The sequence below is a fragment of the Puma concolor genome, chromosome E1 (genome assembly GCF_028749965.1).
Source record: "Puma concolor isolate L17-30 chromosome E1, mPumCon1.1.hap2, whole genome shotgun sequence".
NCBI lineage: Eukaryota > Metazoa > Chordata > Mammalia > Carnivora > Felidae > Puma > Puma concolor.
In genome coordinates this window covers 40,034,589-40,062,038 of record NC_141680.1, presented here as the reverse complement: position 1 = coordinate 40,062,038, position 27,450 = coordinate 40,034,589, and the positions used below count along the sequence as shown (strand labels likewise).

General features: G+C 39.7%; 1 protein-coding gene across 3 annotated transcripts in view; it reads left to right on the top strand.

Annotated features, from left to right (window-relative positions):
- The first annotated feature begins 220 nt into the window (after positions 1 to 220).
- FBXL20 (F-box and leucine rich repeat protein 20) overlaps positions 221 to 27,450 on the top strand; it is a 103,918-nt gene continuing 76,688 nt past the window's right edge. For 2 of the 3 annotated variants that reach the window (XM_086687191.1, XM_086687192.1), the window contains exon 1: positions 682 to 1,435. In XM_086687191.1, coding sequence (XP_086543317.1) covers positions 1,394 to 1,435 — 42 coding nt within the window. In that variant the 5' untranslated portion in view covers positions 682 to 1,393. Of the gene's footprint in view, positions 605 to 681; positions 1,436 to 27,450 lie in introns of those variants that run through there. The other variant, XM_086687190.1, reaches the window with a different exon arrangement.

The window sequence follows — 27,450 nt, the reverse complement described above, 5'->3', positions numbered from 1 at the left end:
ATAGGAACCAAGGAGTCAGCTGAATGTCGCAATTTCCACTCGGCCAGCGCGCCCGCCTACTCGCTAAAACACGCTTGTTTCTCCCGCCAAAGTGGCGTCAGGATCAGGTTCTCACCAAACAGAGCCCCGATTGGAGGACGGGCAGGCACTAGAGCCCATTGGGTGGCAGCGGCGTCTGGTGGCGGAGGGGCGGGGGAAGCCAAAGGCCCTTCAGCCTCACCAGGCACCCCCCCCCCAACCAAAGCGCGCCCCTCCCCCAGCTAAAAGGAAGGGTCGCCCAGCTCCTGCACTGAACGCCCTGACCCCAAGACGCGAGGTGGGGCCTCGCTGCATATTCCTGGAGCAGAGGGTAGCGCAATTACCCACCCCCCATCCCCGTCCTGCTGATCCATGCACAGGGAGACCCACGCCCTGCGACGGCCCCCCAGGCCTCCCTGCAACACCCGGTAATGCAATCCACGGGGGCGGGGGAGGCGGCGGCAGCGACAGCAAAGGCGACGGCGGCGGCGGCAGCAGCAGCACTGCCTCAACCTAGAGACAACCAGAAAGGAGGAAAATGGCTCCGAGCAGGGACCGCCTGCTGCACTTTGGGTTCAAGGCGACAGTGAGTGATAGGGGAAGGGAGTTGGGTGGCCGGGAAGGACGTGTGTGGATGCACAGGCTACTGGGGAAGAAGAGACAAGTCTTAGGGGACTGGGAGGACTAGGCAGAAAGCTCAAGTGCTTGCTGGGTTGGTGCGTGCTGTTTGCCCGCGAAGGGGATTAGATGGGCTCCGGTACTATCTGCAGTTGTCCTGCTTTCCTCACTCGCGAGTCCGCGAGCACGCGCGCACTCGCACCCTCCCCACAGCCCCTCCCATACACAAATACACACAGACAGATAGGCACTTCCCTGCCTCTGCTTCTCGCGGTGGGCTTGCGTGCCTTGGAGGCAAGAGCGGGCTCGCGCCGCCGCCGCCGCCGCACTCCGGCTGCTCCCGGGCGGACCGTCGCGGGCTGCGCCCGGGAGTGGGGGAGGGGTGGTCCCGCGCCGCCGCCGCCGCCGCCGCCGCCGCGCGCTCCTCCTCCTCCCCTCCCCACGCCGTTCCGAGGCCCAGGCGGCTCTGCCCAATGAGGAACGGCGTTGCTGGCAGGTGGGGAGTGTTTTTGTTTTGGGTTGAAGTTGAGGCTGAGGGGAGAGAAGAGCTAGCGACAAGCAGTCGTCGCAGCCGCCGGCTCTGCGGGAGGTGGAGGAGGCCCCGCCGGAGCCGAGAGGTTTCTGCTCCTCGCTGACGGCCCCTGCCCGCCGCTCCTCCACCTCCTCCCGGTCCCGGAACTCCCGGGCCTGCCCGTGGCCCCCAGTCTTTGCACTCCGCACGCCGTAGCACCCGGCCCCGGCCGCACCCGCCGACCCCATGAGGAGGGACGTGAACGGAGTGACCAAGAGCAGGTTTGAGGTGTGAGCCTGGGGGGGGGGGGGGGGGGTTGGGGCGGCGTGAACAAAACGATTCCCGCTCTTGTGTCCCGAAAATTTCGCTCCGCACAGAGCCGCCTCCCTTGCCTGGCGCCGTCATCCACCGACCGCTGGGGCTGCCAGACTTCTTTCCCCTTTCTCTCGACCCGAAAGCCCAATGCAGCAGCCCAGCTTCCCTGGTCTTCCCGGCTGGTCGCCTCCAGCCTGTTCCACCAGCGGGCCCCGGCAAGGGATTAGCTCTGGCGCCCTAATTCCCCCCTCCCCCCAGTATCACTCAGCTTTCCATTCTTTACACAACCCTTGGCTTGCCTCCCTCCTCTCGGCAGAAAAAGCATCACAGCTCCGATCTACCGGCTTGCTTCTTTTCTTTCTGCCACCTTCTTCGTGAAACGAGAGGGAAATTATGGGCCAGGGGGCCATTTCTCCGAGTTTGAGAGCCCTTGTTTGGTTACTCTAGGGAAGTGGGGGTTGGTAGACTGGGATGATAGAGACTACCACGGGTTTTTGGTGCGTGTTTGGTTTGGGTATTGTTCTGATACTTCCTCTTCTTTCCCGTTTAGTCTGTACTTTTGTAGCTCATTGTTTCTGGGAACTCTCAGATGTGTACAGGCTTTGAGATTGGGACGAAGGCCTGAGAGACTTCAGAAAATCCATTCTTTAAGAACTCTTCCTCCTCTGGCGAGAGGTTTATAGCTGTGGAATGGACGACTGGATGAGGAAATAGGAAAACATCTTGAAAGTGTCTTTGGTGAAGGGAAGTCCGTGTTAGGGAAGTGATTCCTTTGGAAGTGAAGTATATTCTAAGTACTGACGAATTGCAGTAGTGTGGTAACATACCACAAGGTTTACTGGGGTTTATTGATAAGAGAAAGAAACTGCTACAAGAAGAGTAAATGTTACCTGGCCCTTTCTGGCAGAGAATCAAACTGACTTGGGATCACTCAGAGCTCAGTGTACATCTCACTTGGTGTGTTTCTTCATTTCCATTTGAAGGATGAAATTGTAAGACAGTCAGACAGAAGTTTCAGAAAACTTGCCAGCTAGGTGCAGAGGGTGAAATTGTTACCTGAGGGTCTTCAGTTTAGTCTATTCCTTGGTTTGCTCTACAATATTACTGTTGCAGGTGAGGAATGGAGAAAATCAAGGAATTGGCCTCCTTAGAATTTTCATATTTAACTTAATCATAGGAAGGAAGTATCATAGTAGATATGATTTGGTGTTTACTTTAATAGAACTTTAGTTTGCCTTAATGTAGAGAGACCCAATAAGCTTAATTTTTGGTGATTTGCACATTCAGTACTACTGTAAAAGTCAAGACCATCCTTAAAATTACTGAATAGACTTTTAGCAGTTAACAGGAATCCTGAAAGAGAAACCCAAATACCAAAGATCTGAGTGGAGGATAGCCTTTTGCCACTGAAGTCTGCTCTTTATCATTTTGTTTTCTTCTAGACTGCATGAATTATTGTTGGAAGGAGTTTTTTGTAGTATGTGTTTTAAAATTGCATTGCTATATCTTATTTTTATACTTACATTTTATTTAAAAAATGTTTTTAACGTTTGTTTATTTTTGAGATAGAGAGAGACAGAGCATGAACGGGGGAGGGTCAGAGAGAGAGGGAGACACAGAATCTGAAACAGGCTTCAGGCTCTAAGCTGTCAGCACAGAGCCCGACACGGGGCTCGAACTCACGGACCACGAGATCATGACCTGAGCCGAAGTCTGACGCTTAACCGACTGAACCACCCAGGCTCCCCTTAGCTTATATTTTAATTTGTAGTTTACCTATAGTCTTGATACTATAATAAAAATATTGCCTTATTAAGTATATCTATTACCTTGAACTAAAGCAACTGAAGCTTTCTAAAGGTATTTGATAAGATTTTTTTAAAAAGGAGGGGCCAGGCCTTGATGGCTCAGTCTTTTAAGCATTGGACTTAGGCTCAGGTCATGATCTCTCACTTCACAGGTTCCAGCCCCATGTGGGGCTCTGTGCTGACAGCTCAGAGCCTGGAGCCTGCTTTGGATTCTGTGTCTCTCTCTCTCTCTCTCTCTCTCTGTCTCAAAAATAAATAAACATGAAAAAAAAATTTTTAATAAGGGATAAAAAAAACCCTCCTTGTACAGTATTTGTGATTCGCTTTTGGTTTATAAGAAAACATTTTAGTCCTTTATTATGATGTGAAGTGGTCCATGCCAGAATACAAATGGGAAGGGGTGGAAATGATATGTGCTAATGAGTTTCATTATCTGAATATTTCATAAGTCATTTACCTCTTCTTTTCCCCATTTATCTCTTTACTAACCTAATTTACAAGCAGTAAAACAATAAAATGCTCTCATGAAGTAGTAAACTTATTGCTAATTCATTGAAAACATTTTAAATATTTAGTTCCAATGGATAAAAGATGTAGACAAGGTAAAACAGTCTCTTCGTATCTAAAACATGACATCATGTTATTTTTATGTTTTAAAAAAATTTTTATTTTTGAGAGAGAGCACAAGCAAGGGTGGAGTAGAGAGAGAGGGAGACAGTCCAAAGCAGGCTCCAGACTCTGAGCTGTCAGCACAGAGCCCCACACAGGGCTCGAACTTGTGAACTGAGAGATCATGACCTGAGCAGAAGTCAGATGCTTAACTGACTGAGCCACCCAGGCAACCCTCAAATTATTGTTTTAATTCTCAAAATTACAGAATGGTTTTTAAAGGACTGATAATTTTATGATTGTAAGCAGACAGCCAATCCCTGAGGACATTTTTGTAGCAAATAATAACTAATTTCAGATTAATTATGATTAATACAGAAAGTGAAAGACTGTTTTCTTTTTCTTAGCTGCATTTTTTTCTGGGTGAAAGATAACTGAAGTTTATCTTTTTATAGTTGATTCATAAAATCTTTCTTTAAGGAATATTCTGATTATTATTCTTTTGGATGTTGTAACTGCACCACACACTTTAAATCTGATGCTCAGGGCTATAGGTGTAGAAAAAATTTTTAAGTTAAAATGAAGAGATAAGAGTACTTGTTAGATATGTAGCTGTGAAACAGCCAGAGTAGATGACAGCTGGGTAGAAGTTAAAAAGATACAGAGATGTGAAAATTATTGTTGTTCTTTGCTGTATCACTTTGGCATTAAATCTCTACAAAATAACCCGAAAAGCTAGCATAATGCACTCTGAATAATGTGTCTCTCAGTTGAAAGTCTTCATCTAAATACTTTTTATTGCATAACTTACAGTGCACATTGTTTTGTGGCAAATTTTGATAAATTGTCTTTGTAACTTAATAATAGTTATTGCATCCTGCATGCCAGACACTGAGCTAGATGTTTTACTTCAGTTTTTTTATTTTTTGTTTACTTCTTAATTTTTATTTTAAGTAGGATCCACCCCCACCATGAGGCTTGAACTCACAACCCTGAGATTAAGAGTCACATGCTCTACCTACTGAGCCAGCCAGGTGCCCCTACTTCAGTAACTTCCAATTCTCATGGTTCTGTTTCACAGTTGAGGAAAGCTAGGGCCTAAGAAGTGTTCAAGTTGCACAGCTAGTGGGGGGGGGGGGGGGGGAAGCCAAGATTCCAATCTGCATTTTTTAAACTTCACTCTGTCATTCTGCTCTGTTTTTAGCATAACATAGCATCAAAGCCCATAAAAAGTATGGAAAAGAACTTTCCTAAATTTCTTCACTCAGTATATTTCATTTTGTCTTTGCTATCAAGAATGAAGTTGTCCTTCATTTTAAGTATTATAACATGTTATCTTAACACTCAGTGAGATTAGTGACAGACGTGTGTAAATAAGCTAGCCCTTGAATCTAAGTTTAGATTTTTTCGGTAAAACCTGTCTATTTTGTCATTCTCTTAGTAGCTCCATTATAAGGTTATAGTACTATTAGAGGAAAATTTTTATCTTATTTGAGTTTATTAAAAAGTCTAGCATTATCTACATTGAAAACATTAACCAACATCACAGATACAATTTACTGTTTAATCAGTGCCTGGAAATGTCAAGATTCACATAGTTAGGAATTGATAAGCTCCAATTTGAGTACTTTGAATCCCTGTTCACTATTGTTTTTCGTTATTCCTCACTGCTGCTTTGATAAATGTATAATATTTTAGTCTGTAAGATTAGATTGTAGTACTTCTTTGCCTGCTTTGTTTTATCAAATCATTTTGTCCAAAATAAGAAAAATCATAAAATGTGGTATGGCAGAAAGAACATACTGCATTACGAGTCGAGAGAACTGATGATGTTAGTTAATCTTGATGTTTGCCACCAGCTAACTATAACTTTAGTCATTTCTTTTTGCTTCTCCGGTTTGGTCATTTCCCTTCTTTGCAAAACAAGGAAGTTAGAATCAATTACTAAGGTTCCTTTTGTTCTAGAATCCTATGAATCTGTAACTTTTTAATAAAAGCAGAGGACCATATTTCGTTGGCTGTTTCTTCTAAACCAGCCACTCCAGGGGCACCTGGGTGGCTTAGTTGGCTGGGCTGGGTGTCCGACTTCAGCTCAGGTCATGATCTCACAGGTTCGTGGGTTTGAGCCCTGCATCGGGCTCTGTGCTGACAACTCGAAGCCTGAAGCCTGCTTCAGATTCTGTGTCTCCTTCTCTCTCTGCCCCTTCCCTGCTCTCGCTCTCTCTCTCTCTCTCTCAAAAGTAAAATATACATTAAAAAATAAAATAAAACAGTCACTCCAGTATATTGTTAAAGTTTGGAAGCAGAGTTGCACAGTACTGCTAAGGCTGCAGTAATTACCTTTTTCTCCCATAAGGATTTATCTTCTAATCTAAAGAACATTCTGCGTAGTAAATAACCATATTTTCCAAATTGGTGCACGTGGAAAATGTCACACATTTTTCCAGTGGGTGACAGCCATTTGTTTCATTCTATTTGAAAAGGCTTGCAATGGGAAAGAGTACTAGTAACAGTAAGGTTTGTTTGTTTGTTTGTTATAACACTTGAGATTTGTCTGAAAGCAGTTATCTAACATTATACAAAGTCCAAATTCGAGGTTTAGGGTTTTGGGGCCCATTCAGACAATCTTTTTTTTTTTTTTATAGTGTTATTGATGTTTATTGTATAATTATGGGTCCTTTTTACCTTTGAAACATGGCACATTAATCATGTACTTATATTGTAGTCATTCATTATTTAAAAATCAAGATGTTTGTACAGTCTACATAAGCCATTACACTTTGAAAATTATGTTTTCCATTAAGTTAAAAATATTTAGCTTTGCAAAAACCTTACAAAGTGTATTCCTTTTTTTTTTTTTTAAGTTTATTTATTTATTTTGAGAGAGAGAGAGAATCCCAGGGAGACTCTGCACTATCAGTGTAGAGCCCGATGCAGGGCTCAAACTCCAGAGCTGTGAGATCACGACCTGAGCCACAGTCAGATACTTAACCAACTGAGCCACCCAGGGGCCCCTACAGAGTGTATTCTTGATATTTAAGTCATACATCCTTAGATGTAATCTATTTCTACATTGAAGATTTTCATTCATTAAATCAGTAGTAGAAGTGTTTAGAAGTATTTACACTTTTAAATTCTTATGTTTTAGGTTATTTGTCAGTTTTAGCTGTTAGTGTTATTGTCACTTTTTAAATCCTAATTTCTAAAATCCTTCTGTTTTTGTCCTGAGTGTCTCTTTTCAAATCTTGGTTGAGTTTTTCTTGCAAATTATTAAGTACTTTTGTTACAGGCCAAGAATTCCATTCCCAGGCCTTAGATTACCGTTTCCCAATTGGTGACAGACTGGGAACTGAATTAAAATTTTTAGTAATCTAACTAGTACTGTGGTTTTGGAAGAGTATTTTTAGATGTTCAAAATAAAATATTCCGTTACACCAGGAAAATCCAAGGGAGGGAGGAAGAAGAAAGAATGCCCTTAAGCTGACCAAATTTAGCTGCTTGTGCGTAGTTGTCTTTACACTGTTTTCCTATTTGGTCTTCCCGACTTGGTGAATTCTTAGACCCCTACCAAAAACGGACTCAGAAAAATAAAGGCATACAAGTGAGTTTTATAGTTTCATGTCTTAGTGCACTTGGATCCATTTGAAAAAGATTTTAACTTAATAGCAACTAACAATAGGTGGTGGTATTGAACTGTGCAAAGGTATTTGTGTTTGATTCATCTTGCTTAATTATATAACTTTTAAAAATGAAGATATGTATTCAAATGGAAATAGATCCAAAACGTATTTGCATTAGCTTTTGAAGACTTTCTGTTAAAAGAATGACTTTGCTGGGTATTTTCAGCACACATCTGATAACTACTTAGCAGGCATATGAGTGATATCTGTAGGTTAAGTAACATCTATTCCCTAATCATTTTTCCTCGAATTTGATTTTATGGTATTCTCTTGGATTTAATAAGCCTCATCTGACAGTTGTAATCAGGTGGAAATGTCATTTATCTCAGTCATTGTTGCTCAGTCTTTTAAGATGCTGTGAGGTTAAAGTTACAATTAAATCATGTTAGATAAGAATTTAGCAAAAAAAAAAAAAAAAAGTTTAGCCAGTTTTGAAACATGTATTGACAATGTTTTCTGTCATTTTTGTCCTTGATCCCAGGAATTTCTAGTAAAAACTAAAAAAGGGAAATAGAATACCGTGAAAGGAAGTAACAAACTGATCTTATGCATTACTGTGGTGCTAAGACAGAAGTCATATCTAACAACAAGGTGAACGTTAGAAACATAGCAAATGCCTGCCCAATTTTGTATAATCAGATATACCAACTATTTATGGTATTTGTTGGTTACTGTGATTTCCTGACCAACTAGAGGATGTGGACAGATATAATTAAACAATCGTTTATAAGGAAAAAAGTGGAAAAGCATTTTCAGTTGTACTTACAATTTGCAATAAGAAGTCATAGGTGTACCTATTCTGGGTGCTTCAGTGTTTACTTCGCGATCTGCAGAACAAGGGAATTTATGTGGCAGGAAAGACAGGCAAAAAGAAAACAGTAAAATCTCTAGATTAGGGCAGGTTTTTAAATATGAAGTACCTATTCTTATGTATATGTCACCCTTGGTTGACAGTTTAGGCCCTGGGAAGGTCATTCCCAACTCTTGTGTATACTGAATTGCAGTTTACCAACCAAGAGGCAGTTTTGTTTGTTTTTTTGTTTTCTTTTTTCCTCTTTCAAGGTGGGTGGGGAGCAGAAAAAGAAAACGGATTTGCAGTTGCCTACAAATAAACAATTTAATGTTAACTCTAAGTGTTAGTTGCAAAGTTTTCCAGAGTTCTCTGTTAGAATGTCATCCTTTTCTTTTTGTCATCTTATTTTTTTTTAAATCATTCTTTGTTGCCTTATTTTTTGAACCAGATCATTTATATATTTTAATGTTCTATTTTGAAATTAATTTGAGTAGAAAGAGAATGAAAGTGTTAAGGTGATGTCTTAAGGATTTTATAAATGGAAATAATACAGTTCTGAACTATGAAATAAGTGCTCACATATATTTTATAAATATGTGTTCTGTGTGTATATAGTATGTATATAATAGTGTATATGTGTTTACTGGTATCTGTGTGTCCTTTCTGGACCTCCATTATTGCAGCTGTAGGGTTCTTTCTGGCATGGAAATTCTGTGATTGTCTGTAAATAAATCCCCCAACTTGCTCTAGGTTAGAGATTAGATATTCAGTTTATTGTCAGTGTTCTTGCATTTGTTTGTTTCCAATTGTTAGTAGAGACAAAACAGCCTGTGTGATCTTAACCCATATTCTGCTTTGTGGTTTTTTTGTTTGTTTGCTTTTTTAGATTTTTAAATTTTTTAAATCTCTATACCCAGTGTGGGGCTCAAATTCATGACCCTGAGATCAAGAGTCGCATGCTTTACCAATTGAGCCAGTCAGGTGCCCCACCCATGTTCTGCTTTGGATTCCTGCTTGTTTTTGCCCTGAATTCTGATAAAAGTAGAGGTAGACACTGGAAGGGAGAAAAAAACAAAAAAAACCCAAACTGGTTTATCTGTCCAAATGATTACCTTTGCCAAGAGGGCAAGGAGGAATGGATATAATGATTGTGTGATATCCTGGAGTATAGTGTGCTGTGATTCATTTTCTTAGGATGTATGGTATTTATATATTTATATAGAGAGAATCTAAGACTATTAGCTTTGAAGTCTGAGTTTGAATGCTGGCTTTGCCACTTACCATCTATGTGACCTTGGGCAAGTTACGTAATCTCTGTGAGTCTCAAATTTTCAATATCTAAAATGTGTATAATGCCTACCTCACTGGATTGTAAAGATTTAATTCTATAATGTTTATGTGGCACATAGCAAGTTGTCTACTGAACAATAAGGGCTCAATAAATGATGCCTATTATTATATTACTCTGTGGAGTCTACCACACAATAAGCACTCAGTAAATGACGACTCTTATTATATTACTTTGTGGAGTAGGGTGTTTTTAATTAAACTTTTTGTAAATCATTATTTTAAATGCTTTAAAGGAATTTACTATTTAAAGGGAAAATTCTATTATAAAGGAAAGAATGTAACTATCTCTTTATTCATCTGATTCAGTTTATATACTGGGTTTATTAAACAGGAACACCTATGAATTTTAACCAGTCTAGTTGAAGAGTAGTAATTTAGCAGTGTTTCAATCTGGAGTTGATACTGCAACTGTTATTGTATTCGTTGTTAGGCAAATGTGGATGAATGTCTCCTAAGATGAGAATTTGGCACCAAATTGTAAGTTGACATTTAAAACACTAGATCAGTCAGCTTTTACCCAGAAACTGGTCATTCTTTCTTCACTGATTTGTAGAAAATAAAGCTATGGTGTGACTGAACATGGACAAGTAGAGATGCATTTATTTTTGAAAGAGAACTCTGCATTGCTAATACCCTTTCCCCACACTCATCCTTATCAGCTTTTTGAAGATTGTTTACATGTCCTGCATGTAAAGAAGCCTATGTTGAAAAAAAATCACATAACTTATTTCTGCAGTGCATTCGTAGGAAAGAAATCTGACGTATATCAGAATTCTTCTTGGATAAGTTAAAACATTTATTTAATACTATAATTTTCATAACGTATTACCCAGAATGGTGACTTCAGGAAGATAATGGACTTAATACTCGTTATTCTTAGTCACAGCTGACTGGGGTACACAAAAGAATTTTCCCAAATCTAGATCTCTACAACAAAAAAAATGCAGTCTCACTGAGGTCAAAACATTCCTTAAGAAAGAACAATTGTATTTAGATTATTTGCCTCAAAGGGTGGATTATAGGCCCTGTGTGACATAAATTTCATCTGAGCTCATCAGTCTCTGGTCCAGACACAAAAGTTTGGCCAAATATAGGAATCAAGATCTCAAGGGATCCCAGTGAGCCCTGGGAAAATCCACTTACCTCTCTTTGTCTTTAGAGCTCTAAAATAAGATTTCCAATATGTATGTATTTCCCTAACTTAATACAAACTAGATCAATGTTAAAGATGAAACCTAATATAATGTTGTATGTCAGTTATAGCTCAATTAAAAAAAAAAATTAAACCTAAAACTCATTCTGATAGTATTCCTTGAGTTAAATGGACATTATTAAGGAGGAATAAGTGAAACTAAATTTCATTTATAGCAATTGAATGTCACAGTAGAGCTAAACAAGGAACAACCTGAATGTCAGAATCACCAGTGAAGTTTTGTCCAATACTGATCCCTTGAAGCCATCCCCTCTGGCATGCAAGTTTCCTAGAAGTTCCTTAGAGATAATGATACAAATTTCTGTTAAAGAAACACTGGGATAAGGGATACAAAGGTAACTTGTATTTGCAACCTGAATTCCATGGAAAAAGAGACTTACCTACCATGAATTTGACATCTTAAAATCAGTACACCTTCTCTCAGGTTTCTATCCTATCCTAGATGTTTTTAGCCCTAGAAACAAGGTGCAGTATCTAATATATGGCATCTAAAATATAGTCATTTTATAATTTGTATGTTTTACATGATCAGATACGTTCAGTTTCACGATGAAACCTCCAGAACACACTATATAGCCTCTCAAGCTATGGAGAACATCAGAGAGCTCAGGAAAGCTTATTTGACCTTGTCCAGGGATTAGAAAATCTCAGTATAGAAAACCAAGGTATACTGTTGGAGTTCAATACTATTCAAAATTTACTTAGCGACCAACTATGTGTTGTGTTACAGGTACAGAGCAGCTCTAAAACATTGTCTCTGCCTCAGGGAGTTTGTAATCTAGTTAGGAAGAAAGATAATTAGTGCGTTCTGGTAAATGCAGTGTTAGAGGTATGGGAGAGTGATAAGAACCAATTTCATGAAAAGCATTCACGGTGTTTTTTAAAAGAAAACAAAATCCATTGACCCTGCCTTTTCAAAATATGAGCACTTTTAAAAATATTTACACTGTCAGGTGTAAAATTTTAAAAATACAAGTAACTACTTCTCCTCCTCTGTAATATTCTCTCTATATTTGTAAGAGAAGACCAAGGGGAAAGATAGGCAGGCTTTTATTAGTAATTTCTTTGAGTTTGCTGATACATCTTTAAGGGAAACAAAACAGTAGCACCACTAAATGGTACAAATAATCAGAGTAACTGCTTCTCTCTAAAGCCAGACATTCCTCAGAGATTTAAAGTGAAGTTAAACAGGGTTAGAAAAAGAGTAACAGGAAAGTAACTCTTTCACCAGTAGTTCCAGGAATTCATTATATGGTATGTAGTTATACACTGGTGCTCCATTTGTTTTCAGGCAATAAATAAGTCTTGTTAAGGAATTCATGAATGATTCTGCATAATGCTGACCCTCATATGTGTAGGGCATCTCTCCCCCTTCAGAAAGAGAGATATTTGAATTTCTCAAGTAACAAATTAATATAGTATTTTATATATTAAAGAACATGTTCTTTAATTTGATTTCATTTGAACTTCAAAAAAATCTTATGTGTTAGACGGAGAATATTTCTCTGCTATTTTATAGATAAGAAAGCAGATGCTCTGAAAGGCTGTTATTTTCCCAACATTAAATAGCTAAGTATAAAAGCCAGAACTTCAATCCAGTTACTTGAAGTCTGTTATACTTGTCTCTAGCGTATGCTAAGAATGGGCTGTCTTGAACAATTTATTCATTCTTCTTTTGATCCATAACAGGCATTTATAAGATGTTGGTTAGAACTGATTTTAACACTTGAGTTTGTGGCCATAGAATTGAGCAAAGTAATTGTGTGGGGGATTGCAAAGAATGAGAATTGAACCTGTACTTTGGCTTATTAGCCATACTTACTAGCCTCTTAGCCATGACTCTCCTAAACAGCCATGAACAAATATTCTGTGTAAATAATACGAAGATACCTGTGTAATTACAGTTGGACCAAAAACTGTTAGTATATAATCCATACATCTAATAAAACTGATCTGGGCTTCTGGGTGGCTCAGTCGGTTGAGTGTCAGACTTCAGCTCAGGTCACGATCTCACAGTTTGTGAGATCCCACATTGGGCTTTCTGCTGTCAGCGCGGAGCACGCTTTGGATTCTCTGTCTCCTGCCCCATCTCTGCACCTTCCCCGGTCACGCTCTCTCAAAAAGAAATAAAAACATTAAAAAAAACCCAACCACAGGGCGCCTGGGTGGCGCAGTCGGTTAAGCGTCCGACTTCAGCCAGGTCACGATCTCGCGGTCCGTGAGTTCGAGCCCCGCGTCGGGCTCTGGGCTGATGGCTCAGAGCCTGGAGCCTGTTTCCGATTCTGTGTCTCCCTCTCTCTCTGCCCCTCCCCCGTTCATGCTCTGTCTCTCTCTGTCCCAAAAATAAAAATAAAAACGAAAAAAAAAAAAAAAAAAACCAACCTGATTTACTATAATTCTTCACGAAGACTAGGAATGAGATATTTAAACAGTCTAACAAGTGTTTGTAGAACCTTGAAAATAAGTTTGTAAAGCCTTTTGCAAGTTTTGTTCTTAGGTTTTTGACTTACAAAGTCTGGGCAACATTTTCCTCAATTTCACGTAATGAATTATTATAGATGAAAAGTAGCAAAAAAAAGTAGCAATATGCTACTATCGAGTTAAAATAATAAAAATTTTGGATATAGTATTTTATGAACAGACATTTCTAGATAAAAGTAGGTCTAGTAAATCAAATTGTTTTTTTTTTTTTTAGTTTTTTTTTTTTTTTAACATTTATTTATTTTTGAGACAGAGAATGAACAGGGGAGGGGCAGAGAGAGAGGGAGACACAGAATCTGAAACAGGCTCCAGGCTCTGAGCTGTCAGCACAGAGCCCGACGCGGGGCTTGAACTCACGGACCGTGAGATCATGACCTGAGCCGAAGTCGGACGCTTAACCAACCAAGCCACCCAGGCGCCCCTCAAATTGTTTTTAATATCATAAAGAGTACTAAGAAACTCATTTTCTAGAATGTTTACATTATTTGTTTCAATAATGTAAAATTTGCATTAAAAGTGACCCCATCCATAAAATACAAGCTGTTCTAGGATTATAGCCAAGATCTATCTGACCCTTCTAACCATTATCAAATATATGTTAAAATGAAATGTGTAATTAAGTCATTACAGTACCTTTTTAGTCTTTTTTTTTGTTTTTTTCAAGTCTCCACCCAGCGTGGGGCTTGAAGTCATGATCTCGTTGCATGGTCTAACTGATTGAGCCAGCCAAGCACCCCATCCCTGTTTAGTCTTTTTTTGAAAATGTTTTTTTTATTGGTCGTTTTCTTTTAAAATTTTTTTAACGTTTATTTATTTTTGAGACAGAGAGAATCAGAGCATGAACTGGGGAGGGTCAGACAGAGAGGGAGATACAGAATCTGAAGCAGGCTCCAGGCTCTGAGCTGTCAGCACAGAGCCCGATGTGGGGCTCAAACTCATGGACTGTGAGATCATGACCTGAGCCCAAGTCTGACGCTTAACCAACTGAGCCACCCAGGCGCCCCCATCCCTGTTTAGTCTTGACAGTACTATATACCTACCTAGGATCCAGTTTTAGTATTTTATGTTTTACATGTTCTGGTTCTTGTCAAGTGGCTGGAGTTTTGTCGGTATTGCCATTAACAATATCGTTTCAGAGTTGAATTAACAGCAGAATGATCGACCACTGGATTCAGTGCAACATCAGGCTGGGAACTAGGGGAGAATATCTATGCTCCACATTATCTTAATTGGACTCAGTGTTTTTCTTCTGTGGAATTAAGCCTGGATACACATCCAGGTTGAAGGTACAGCCAGTCAAAGAGTATTTGTAGGTAGTTGTTACGCTTAATGCCAGTGGTGTTCTTAAAAAAGTAAATGATCAGATGGAAGTCTAAGTAAAACTTAACCAAAAGTAGCTCAGTAAACTTTCTTGTAGCTTTTATTTACTATGGCTGAGTTGGACTATGGCTGATTAAGTGAAATGTGAAATGTTCCCATTATTTTAGCCAAGGGAAACTAACATCAATCTCTTTGGCAGTCCTAAACTAACTTCAGGTCCCTCAGTTTAATGTGTTTCAGGGACATGTCTTCTGCCCACTTCTATCTTATAGGCTTGTGGTCTAATTTGGGACTGCAAATGGAGGTTAAATTGTTGTTTTAATATTTATTCTTGGAAGTGAAACAAAAGTATAATATTCTGTTTATCTTAAAGTGAGTTTTGAGTGAAAAGTAATTCCTCCATCCCCCTCCCCCAATCTTCAGAGATTAATCATTGTTAACTGGTTATTATATATACTTTTACAAATTATGTATCTTTTATTGTGTATGGTTTTCTTTTCTTAATTTAAACTTTAGTTAGTTAACATACAGTGCAATTTTGGTTTTAGGAGTAGAATTCAGTGATTCATCACTTACATATAACACCTAGTGCTCATAACAACAAATGCCCTTTTTAATACCCATCACCCATCTAGCCCATCTCCCACCCACCTCCCTCCATCAACCCCCAGTTTGTTCTTTATTGTTAAGAGTCTCTTGTCGTTTGTTTCCCTCTCTTCTCATCCCCCCTCTTCCCATGTGTTCATCTGTTTTAATTCTTAAATTCCACATATGAGTGAAATCATATGCTATTTGTCTTTTCTCTGATTGACTTATTTCTCTTAGCATTAATATATTCTAGCTTCATTCACATCATTTCAATTGGCAAGATTTCATTCTTTTTGATGGTTGAGTAATACTCATTTATATATATAAATGTATATATTTATATAAACTTATATTTATATATAATTTTATATATTATATTTATTATATATATATACACACATATAGCACATATTCTGTGTTTTTAAGTTTATTTATTTATTTTAAGAGAGAGACAGGGAGGGAGAGTGTGAATGGGGAAAGGGAAGAGAAAGAGGGACAGGGGGAGAATGCCAAGCAGTCTCCACTCTTGTGAGCACAGAGGGACATGGAGCTTGAACTCCCCAACCTTGAGATCCTGACCTGGTCTGAAATCACGGGTCTGATGCTTAACTGACTGAGCCACCCAGGTGCCCTTCCCCATTTGAAATGCCATTTCTAACATTTAACCAATTAAATGAATTCAGAGGTCTGTTTTTAAACTGTGTTCTGTTTCTTCCATCTATTCTTTATTGCCAGTACCAGAATTTTAGTTAATTGGCTTTACACATTAATTTGGAGGAATTCATAACTTTATAATATTTCTCTTCCTGTTCATGAACGTTATATATATTTAGCTTTTATCAGCAGATTTGTAGAGTTCTTCCTTGAAGATCTTACAGTTTTTGTTAGTTTGATTTTTACATAGTTTATCGTTTTTGATATTATTACAAACGGAAGGATTTTTTTTTAATTATTTTTTTTTTAACGTTTATTTTTGAGACAGAGAGAGACAGAGATGAACGGGGGAGGGTCAGAGAGAGAGGGAGACACAGAATCTGAAACAGGCCCCGGGCTCTGAGCTGTCAGCACAGAGCCCGACGCGGGGCTCGAACTCACAAGACTGTGAGATCATGACCCGAGCTGAAGTCAGACGCTCAACCGACTGAGCCACCCAGGCGCCCCAGGATTTTTTTTTTTAATTACATTTCTAATCACCAATTCAGTCAGCAAATATTTGTTGAGTACTTTCTACATGCCTGATATTGCTGTTAATGCTGAGGGTATAAAAGTGGACAAAACACAAAATCCTGCTCTAAGGGAGTTTAAAATTTAGTGAAGAGAATTTGACATGAAACAGATAAAGAAGTACTTACATAATATGTCTGATGCTGGTAAGTACTGTGGACAAAAATGAAGGACAGGGAAAAGAGGAAGGGAGCTGGGCATGGTTTATAATTTACATAGAATGGTTAAGGAAGACTTCACTGTTAAAGTTAACATGTGAGCAGACTTAAAGAAATGATGGAGCAGTGGCACCTGGCTGACTTAGTGGAGCATGCTACTCTTGATCTTGGGGTTGTAAGTTTGAACCCCATATTGGGTATAGAGATTACTTAAAAATCTTTAAAAAAAAAAGAAAAAGAAATGATGGAGCAAGGAAAGAGCATTACAGGCAAAGGAATGCAAAAATGAAGGTGAGAATGTATATGATGTATTCTAGGAATGGCCACCATTGGCCACCATGTGGCAAGATTATGATGAAGTTGTGTTGCTGCAGGAGGGAGGAGGGAGGGAAGTCAGAGAGTTAGGAGTGAGAATGGGGAGACGGTTGATGGAGGGCAGGGCAGATCATGAATGGCCTCATCGGCCATTTTAAGCTCTGAATTTTATTCTGACAAAGGAAGCCAGAAGGATTTGGGGGCAGTAGAGGAACATGATATAATTCACGTTTTGAAAGGATCGTTGTTGCTTTGGAGAAGTAGTGTATAACTGCTGTGTTAAGTTTCTTGCAGTAATTCAGAAAAGTAATAGTTGTATCTTGCAAGAAGTGGATTGTGGTGGAGGTGTAAGAAGTAATTGGACTCTGGATGTATTCTGAAAGCAGAGCTGATACGATTTACTGTCATTAGAAAGCTGTAAAGTTTGTTGATTTTTGTGTATTTATTTTTGTATCCAGTTAGAATGCTCTCAGCTACAAGTAATAGAAAACTTGTCTAGTAGCTTAAACAATAAAGTGATTGTTATCTCACATTATAAGGAATCCACAGCAGAGCTTTTTCCAGGATTAAGAACCATGGTTTAGAGAAAGGGGGTTTTCAAACTTCAGTTTGCTTAACAATAACCTGGAAAACCAGCAGATCACCTGGGCCCATAAAATTGGATTTCTAGGAAATAATAAAGGTGATGTCTAAATGAGTACCACACTTTGGATAACATTGACTTGGAGCATAATAATTTGGACAATAATTTAGTGTTCAGTGTTTGAGCAAAACTGTGGAATCAGACTACCTGGATTCATATCTCAGCTCTGCTATTTTCTGTCTGTATTTTAATTTTTTTAAATGTTTTATTTTATTTTTGAGAAAGAGAGAGAGAGAGTGGGGGAAGGGCAGAGAGAGAGAGACAGACACACACACACAGAGTCCAAAGGCTCCAGACTCTGAGCTGTCAGCACAGAGCCCCATGCGAGGCTCAAACCCACAAATCATGAGATCATGACCTGAGCTGAAGTCGGACGCTTAACTGACTGAGCCACCCAGGCACCCATGCTGTCTGTATTTTAAAATTTCAGATATATTGACCTTAGCGGGCTGATTGTGTGTGTGTGTGTGTGTGGGGGGGGGTCATTTCTAATTTTATTGTATTATGCATCATATATGTGCATTAGTTACAATAGGTGTCTGGAATTTCTTTGTGGCCAAGAACATCATCAGTTTTTGTAAATATTCTATGTTGGAAGAAAGTAGGATTTTCTGTTTATTGAATGCTTGGGTTTGATGTGGAAAGATCACAGACACAAAATTTTACAATTAGACTGCCTTTTTAAAGGACTGCATTGCAGAAAGGAAGAAATGCTTACCAGTCAGAGGCTGGAGACCAGAATACTCCATTTTCTTAACATCTCAAAATTGCAGTTTTTCTGTTCATATCTGACTTTGAAATTGTGATGGGTCAGCAAAAAAGAAGGTCTCAGGACCCTTAAGTAGAGGAAACAAAAGATTTTTACGTGGAGGAGAAAAAGCCTACTATTGTCCTTCCTAGGGTAGGGGAAAGTAGACCTTGTATTTTGAACTTAAAAAAATTTTTAAAGTCTTTAAACTTAGGGCTGATGGTAGTTTTGTAAAGGATCATAGTGTTTGTCCAATAAAACGTTAAGGATCCATTATTTTCTTAAGATCTTATTTTCTAATTGCTGACATGCAGTGCACTAATGATGGTAAAGCTCATTTTTTCATCAGTTCATATTTTGGCTGAGATCACTGTTTAAAGTTGTGTGACCTTGGACTACATTTAATTTCTGCACCTCAGTTTTCTTATTTATGAAATGCAGTTAGCCATAGAATCCTTGTTTCCAGAGTTGTAAAAGTTAAATGATGTAACATATAAAAAGTGCTTATAAGGGTGCCAGGTGCATAATGTGCATCAGTAAGTTCAAGTTGTTGTTATTTGACTCAGTTCATAAAACATCTGTTTGATCAAGCCTGTTATATATGTTATTTAAATCCTCCTATAGGTCTTTTGCCTATTTGTCTCTTTGTTTTAACAATATTAAAATTTTTCGGGGTATCTGGGTGTCTCAGTCAGTTAAGTGTCCAATTCTGGATTTCAGTTCAGGTCATGATCTCACAGGTCATGGGTTCAAGCCCTGAGGGGGGCTCTGCACTGACAGTGTGGAGTCTGCTTGGGATTCTCTCTCTCTCTCTCTCTCTCTCTCTCTCTCTCTCTCTTTCTTCTCCTTCCCTGCTCTCTCTCTTTCTCTCAAAATAAATAAACATTAAAAAAAAGAATATTAAAAATTTTCAGGCATGTCTAAATTTGTTTCTTTCTATAGTGCAGTTCTTCATACATTTTGAAGCTCTGTCGTTAGACATATAAACTTTAACAAATGTTACATTTTCTTTGTGAATTGTTTCTATATCTAGAAGAAAACTTTTTATTTCATTTTTTTAAATTTTTTTAAATATATGAAATTTATTGTCAAATTGGTTTCCATACAACACCCAGTGCTCATCCCAAAAGGTGCCCACTTCAATACCCATCACCCACCCTCCTCTCCCTCCCACCCCCCATCAGCCCTCAGTTTGTTCTCATTTTTTAAGAGTCTCTTATGCTTTGGCTCTCTCCCACTCTAACCTCTCTCTCTCTCTTTTTTTTTTTCCTTCCCCTCCCCCATGGGTTCCTGTTAAGTTTCTCAGGATGCACATAAGAGTGGAAACATATGGTATTTGTCTTTCTCTGTATGGCTTATTTCACTTAGCATAACACTGTCCAGTTCCATCCACGTTGCTACAAAGGGCCATATTTCATTCTTTCTCATTGCCACATAGTACTCCATTGTGTATATAAACCACAATTTCTTTATCCATTCATCAGTTGATGGACATTTAGGCTCTTTCCATAATTTGGCTATTGTTGAGAGTGCTGCTATAAACATTGGGGTACAAGTGCCCTTATGCATCAGTACTCCTGTATCCCTTGGGTAAATTCCTAGCAGTGCTACTGCTGGGTCATAGGGTAGGTCTATTTTTAATTTTTTGAGGAACCTTCACACTGTTTAGAAGAAAACTTTTTAAAAAAATTTTTATTAAATTTTTTTTTAAAATGTTTATTCATTTTTGAGAGACAGAGACAGAGTGTGAGTGGGGGAGGGGCAGAGGGAGAAGGAGACACAGAATCTAAAGCAGGCTACTGGATTTCTGAGCTGTCAGTGCAGAGCCTCATGTGGGGCTGGAACCCACCAACCACAAGATCATGACCTGAGCCGAAGTCAGATGCTTAACTGACTGAACCACCCAAGTGCCCTTAGAAGAAAAACCCTTTTGACTCTTAATGATTTTGTCCTTGAATTAAATTTTATCTAATAATACTGATACAGAATTTCATTCTTGAAACTGGGCTTACTTCTTTGGGCTCTCACGTTGTAGGTTTTGGGTTGATAATTCTTTATACTATTTTTTTTTTTTTTTTTTTTTTTGCTGATCTCTGCTTTAAGAAAGTCTATTATTATTACTGTCATTTTTAATATTGCATCTGACTTTTTTTTTTCCAACGTTTATTTATTTTTGGGACAGAGAGAGACAGAGCATGAACGGGGAAGGGGCAGAGAGAGAGGGAGACACAGAATCGGAAACAGGCTCCAGGCTCTGAGCCATCAGCCCAGAGCCTGACACGGGGCTCGAACTCACGGACTGCGAGATCGTGACCTGGCTGAAGTCGGACGCTTAACTGACTGCGCCACCCAGGCGCCCCAGCATCTGACTTTTTAATGGCCCTTCGTAGGAAGGTTGAGTGAGAATAATCTGGTCCATCAGTACTGTAAAAAGAAGCAGAAGTATCTGGTATACTTTGCTTCTTCTAAAAGTAGATCCTTTTTTTTTATTGTTTATTTATTTGGAGAGAGAAAGAGGGCTTGTGCATATGCCTATGCCCACATGGGGGAGGGGCAGAAAGAGAGGGAGAGAGAGAATCCCAGGCAGGCTCCATACTCAGCATGGAGCACATGAAGCCCTACACAGGGTTTGATCCCACAACCGAGAGATCATGACCTAAGCCAAAACCAAAAGTCCATTGCTCAACTGACTGAGCCACCCAGGTGCCCCTGAAAGTAGATCCTTTTTAAAAGTTCTTTTACTGTGGACTTATGGGTGACGAACTCTCCTAGTTACTCAGTATGTGGGAACATCTTTCTTTTCTCCTCATTGCTGGGGTCACCTTAGGTTATAGTTATAGGTTATATTTATAGGACTATAGGTTGTAGTCTCAGTTATAGTTATTTTCCCTCAGTACCCTTAAGACACTCCTGTTATCTTTCTTTTCTTTTTTCTTTCTTCCTTTTTTTAAGTTTATTTGAGAGAGAGAGCAAGCTCGAGATAGAGGGGGTGGGGAGCAACAGAGAGGAGAGAGAGAATCCCAAGAAGACTCCGAGCTGTCAGCACAGAGCCCAACAAGGGGCTTGAACCCACGAACCACAAGACCTGAGCCAAAATGAAGAGTCAGAACTTAACTGACTGAGTCACCCAGACACCCCCACATTTTAATTTTTTATTGAGATATTCACATAAATATATTTCCCCTTTTCTAATGTACAATGCAGTGGCTTTTAGTATATTCACAGATATGTGCAAACCATCACCACAGTTAATTCTGGAATATATTCTATACTTGAGGAAGAAACTTGTACCCTTTATTACCCACTATCCCCCCACAACCCCTTTGTTCTTTTTTTTTTTTTAATTTTTTTTTTTCCAACGTTTATTTATTTTTGGGACAGAGAGAGACAGAGCATGAACGGGGGAGGGGCAGAGATAGAGGGAGACACAGAATCGGAAACAGGCTCCAGGCTCTGAGCCATCAGCCCAGAGCCCGACGCGGGGCTCGAACTCCCGGACCGCGAGATCGTGACCTGGCTGAAGTCGGACGCTTAACCGACTGCGCCACCCAGGCGCCCCAACCCCTTTGTTCTAAGCAACCACTGATCTACTTTCTGTCTCTGTAGAGTTCTCTTTTCTGGACTTTCAAATGAATTGAATCATCTAGTATGTAGTCTTTTGTGATTGGCTTCTTAGCAGTAGCTTTCACCTTTTGGTTATTGTAAATTGCCACAATGAATATTCATATGAACAAATATGTGTTTGAAACCTGTTGTCAATTCTTATGGGTGTATAAGAGTGGAAGGTGTGGTAATTCTATGTTTAACATAAATAGGAGCTGCTGGACTGTTATCCACAGCAGCTGTACCGTTTTCCATTCCCACCAACAATGTACAGTGGTTCAGATTTCTCCATGTCCTTAGTAACAGTTGTTCCAGTTCTTTTTTTTCCCTCCCCCAACCCCCTGGCCTTTTTTAAATTATAGCATCCTAGTGGGTGTGAGGTGCTATCTCATGGTGTTTTTGTTTTGTATTTCCCTAATGAGTAATGATGTTGATCATGTTTTCATGTACTTTTGACCATTTGTATATCATTGGAGAAACATCTATTCAAATTATTGGCACATATTTTTTTTTATGCTTATTTTAGTTCTGAGACAGAGTGTGAGCCGGGGGAGGGGCAGAGAGAGAGGGAGACGCAGACTTTGAAACAGGCTCAGTCAGAGCTTGATGCGGTGCTTGAATCCACGAGCTGTGAGATCACGACCTGAACTGAAGTCGGACGCTCAACCGACTAAACCACCGAGGCGCCCCCGTGCAAAAAAATGTACAAACATTTTTTTTAAGCTTATTTATTTTGAGAGAGGGGGAGAGAGCACAAGCCGGAGAGGTGCAGAGAAGGGGACAGAGGATCCGAAGCGGCCTCTGTGCTGACAGCACAGGGCCCGACGTGGGGCTCGAACTCATGAACTGTGAGATCATGACCTGAGCCGAAGTCAGACACTTAACCCACTGAGCCATCCAGGCCCCTATTTGTACATTTTTTAATTGTGTTATTTATATTTTTATTGTTGAGTTGTAAGAATTCTCTATTTTGGATGCTAGACCTTTATCATATGTATGATTTACAAATAATTTCTTTGCATGCTTCGTAGTTTTTGGTTAAAAACAGGACATTTTGAATATTAAAATGTGGCACCTTTAGAAATAACATTCTTTCCCCTCCAGGGTTTGTTGGTCCTGCTTATTTTTGTAGGATTGTTTGTGTAGTGTCTTTTCTGAACTAATTCTGTAGTTTGTATTCTTTGCGCGTGTAGCCATTAGTTTAGTAGTCAGCTAATGATATTACAGAGATTTCCTTAAAATACCTGCAACCAAAAATTCTTAGTTTTTGCTGAGGTGCTGTTTGTACATGTTGGGACATGCCTTCAACACTCAGACAGTTTATGGTTATGCCTTAGCCTTTACTTCCTGCTTCTGCAGACCCTTAAGATCAGCCAGAAGGGACAGTTTAGGAACTTCCCAGGTCTTTCTTGAGCACGTGTACAACACTGGGCATGTGTGGGACCTTTAGATTTCCAGGAATACTTTGGAGCTTTCAACACCCTTATGGACATCTCTTTCTCTGACCCTTTCCTCCTTAGCTCTTTGGTTAGTCTGCTGTTTGCTCTGTTATCTGTCTCTTGGACAGCAGTGACTAAAACATTTGCCTGTTAAAGTTTTGGACAAAGTAGGGTAGTTTCTTTAGTACTAACTAGGCTTCTTTTGAGTCCAGCAAAATAAAGACAAACCTTTTGAGCCAGTCTTTCAGGAAGCAACCAGACAGGTCAAGACAAATAATTACAACACATTGAAAGTGAAGTCTGTTCTGGTTCTTCATTAACCAACAATGCAAACTGTTATTTTCAAAGGTACTGCTGATCTGGGGATTGGGATAAGTTAAAATAACACAAAACTCTGTTCTTACTGAGATTCAGCCTTTTTTCTTACATGTACACTCCTTGGGTTGTTGCACACCTTTAGTTAATTTCCAAAGTTCAAAAATAATTTGTTTTGCCAGTTTTTTGGTTATGTTTATGGAGAGATGGGATTTTTAAATTCCTTATTCACCATAGGCTCTGATCTTGCCTCTGAGTACACTTGTGATCTGAGGTGGTTTTTTTCAACGATTATTTATTTTTGAGAGAGAGAGAGAGAGAGCGAGAGGGCACAAGCTGGGAAGGGGCAGAGAGAGAGGGAGACATAGAGTCCAAAGCAGGCTCCAGGCTCTGAGCTGTCAGCACAGAGCCTGACACGGGGCTCAAACTCACCATGAGATCATGACTGAGCCACCCAGGCACCCCTGATCTCAGGTTTTTGAAAGGACCCTATCCTGGCTCCCTAATTTTGAAATACTCCAATTATACTAAAAATGTGCTTTCTCAATTTCTAATTTTTATTTTGCAGAAGAGTGACTACAACTACTAGTTTGGCTATGTCTTCTCCTAATCATTAAATTTTTTTAATGTTTATTTATTTTTGAGAGAGAGGAACAGAGTGCAAGCAGGGGAGGGGCAGAGAGAGAGGGAAACACAGAAGCCGAAGCAGGCAGCTCTCTGTCAGCACAGAGCCCAATGTGGGGCTTGAACTCAAAAACTGTGAGATCATGACCTGAGCCAAAGTTGGACGCTTCACTGACTGAGCCACCCAGGGGCCCCTTCTAATCATTTTTTATGTACTACTTATTTTTTAATACTAAAGCCACTGGTGATGATATATTAAGACAGTGAATTCAGGTGATTATTGTCTTTGTCTTGTATTATAGAAAGGTGACTTGTGATAGCGACTTAGATTCCATCCATTTCATTTGAATTTCTCTCTTCAATATAAACTGAATTATTTTTAGTTTTAGGTTTATAGGATGTATAACTTTTAAAAATCCTAGAGAATACAGACAAAAAACCAGAAACAGTGATAATGACCCAACATATTGTAGAGGAAATTTGGCAAAGGAAAGCAAAATCGTATAAGATTAGTTATAATCTAGCAATACTGGTGTCTGTTAGCTATGACTTTAGAATGAATATAAACTGAAATAGAAAGAACCGTAAAATCATCTTTACTTTTAGTTTAAAGAAACATTTACCCCTTTAGTCGGTTCAACAAATATTTATTTTTTGGGTTAATCTCCCTTCTAAAAGCTTATACAGCCTAGCGGGTTAGAAGACCGTCAACACAGTAAGCAAAATTTAAGCTCTATAGTAGAACTATCAGCAATATGCTATGGATTATAGGGAAGCAAGAGAATTTATCTACTTAAAGAATATTGGGATTTCTGAAGAAGTCTCAAATAAACATCCCTCTTATCCTTGCCAAAGTTCTAAACAAATGGAGAAAACAGGATTGGCAGATAGAGCCCAAAATATCACTTCTATTGTTAACAGAGACCAGGTTAGAGGACACAGCTTTCAGTGTGTGAATCAAATTTTCCTTTTATTTTTTTAGGTTTATTTATTTTGAGAAAGAGAGCAAGAGAGAGCGAGCGTGGGGTGGGGGGGAGAGAATATCCCAAGCAGGCTCCACACTGTCAGCACAGAGCCCGATGTGGGGGCTCGAACCCACAAACTGTGAGATGATGACTTGGGCCAAAATCAAGAGTAGGACGCTCACTGACTGAGCCACCTGGCTCCCCTCAGATTTTGCCTTTTAACTTAAGTTCTTTAAGTAGGCCCTCTTGGGTTCTAAGTAGTGCTGTACTGGATTGAGCCTTCCTACACAGAGTCTGACCCTAAAGCAGTTGAGAATGTTTACTCCAGACCTTAAAAAAGTAGAAGCACAGAGATGAAGAACCAAGTTTACTCTCCATTCTTCTAAGATTAACTAGTGAGGTAGATTCAGATAAATTACTCCATCTCTATCAGTAAAGAAGTATAGAGAAGCCAGGAGTGCATTTAAAAAAGTTCTTCCTCGGCGGCGCCTGGGTGGCTCAGTCGGTTAAGCGGCTGACTTTGGCTCAGGTCATGATCTCACGCTCCGTGAGTTCGAGCCCCATGTCGGGCTCTGTGCTGACAGCTCAGAGCCTGGAGCCTGCTTCAGATTCTGTGTCTCCCTCTCTCTGACCCTCCCCCGTTCATGCTCTGTCTCAAAAATAAATAAATGTTAAAAAAAAAAAAAAGTTCTTCCTCATGAAAACCTGAAGTAGGAAAGAGAAATTTCTATGGAACAGAGACGATCAGAGAAGGTTTCATGAAGGATGTGAATAGAGCAGAGCATTAAAAATGGATAGATTTCTAGGTTGAAGATAAAAAACCACAGAGATGAGAAAATACAGGCTCTGTTTGAAAACAAGTAGTAGTCTAATTTAACCGAGCATTTGAATTCTTGATTTCAATTGTGTTATCCTTTGGGAGTTAATTATCAAACATAAACATTTAGCACTTGAACAGTAGTTGGCTCATTTTCAAGGTTACTTGACTTGGAAGATTATAAAAATCACCTCTTTCTGGTTTTTTTAATTTTTTTTTAATGTTTTTATTTATTTTTGAGACAGAGAGAGACAGAGCATGAACGGGGGAGGGGCAGAGAGAGAGGGAGACACAGAATCGGAAGCAGGCTCCAGGCTCTGAGCCATCAGCCCAGAGCCTGACGCGGGGCTCGAACTCACGGACCGCGAGATCGTGACCTGAGCTGAAGTCAGACGCTTAACCCACTGAGCCACCCAGGCGCCCCACCTCTTTCTGGTTTTAAGACAGCAAAGTAAAATTATTTCCAGGCTCTTTTCAAAATCACATTAAAAACAGGAACATAAACTCTACGTTTTAAACTCTGAGACATCTGTAATCCTACTTGTATGGAAAGAGAAAAAGCAGAAAAGAGATAGTGACCTAGCAGAGGAGAGGAAGGTCAAACCCAAGTATCTACAGAGGAGAATAGTGGCAAGAGGCAGATCATGATTTGTCTGCAGAACACCTGCCTCAAAAACTCAGAGCATGGAAGTACCGTATACCACAGATGGAGGCTGAGAACAGGGGGGTTGTCTGAAAGTCTGTAATGAGAAATTGATCCCTCTCCACTCCCTTCCCTCCTCCCAGTGCTTATCCCCTTCTCCCTGAGCAGTTGGGAAACTAGGCAAGGCAAATTAGACTACTTCTTTGCCTTGCAGAAGTCAGGAGATTGTTCTTTGAAGGAATTGAATTTGAGAAGTTCAGGACCTAGGACCCCAAACCCAGAGGAGGATCGGACTAATCTGCCACATTGAATATTGGAAGTTCCCAATCTCTTTCCCTCACCTAGTTCCAGAATTCTGTGAAATAGGTAAAGGGTTAGAGAATCTTCCTCCTATTAAAAGAATGGCCCCAAAGAAAAGATAGCTGAATTTAATAATTTTGCTTACGTTATCAACAGGCTCATGCCTATCAGTGTTGATTAAAAAAAAAAAATCTATAAGCATGTTTTTGTTCTTTGTGGTTGATGTCAAGCAACCTCATAAAGTCATTCACGACCAAACTATTCCTAGAACTGTTCCATAGAGGGGCGCTTGGGTGGTCCACACTGACTGAGTGGAGCCTGCTGGGATTCTCTCCCTCTCTCTCTCTCTCTC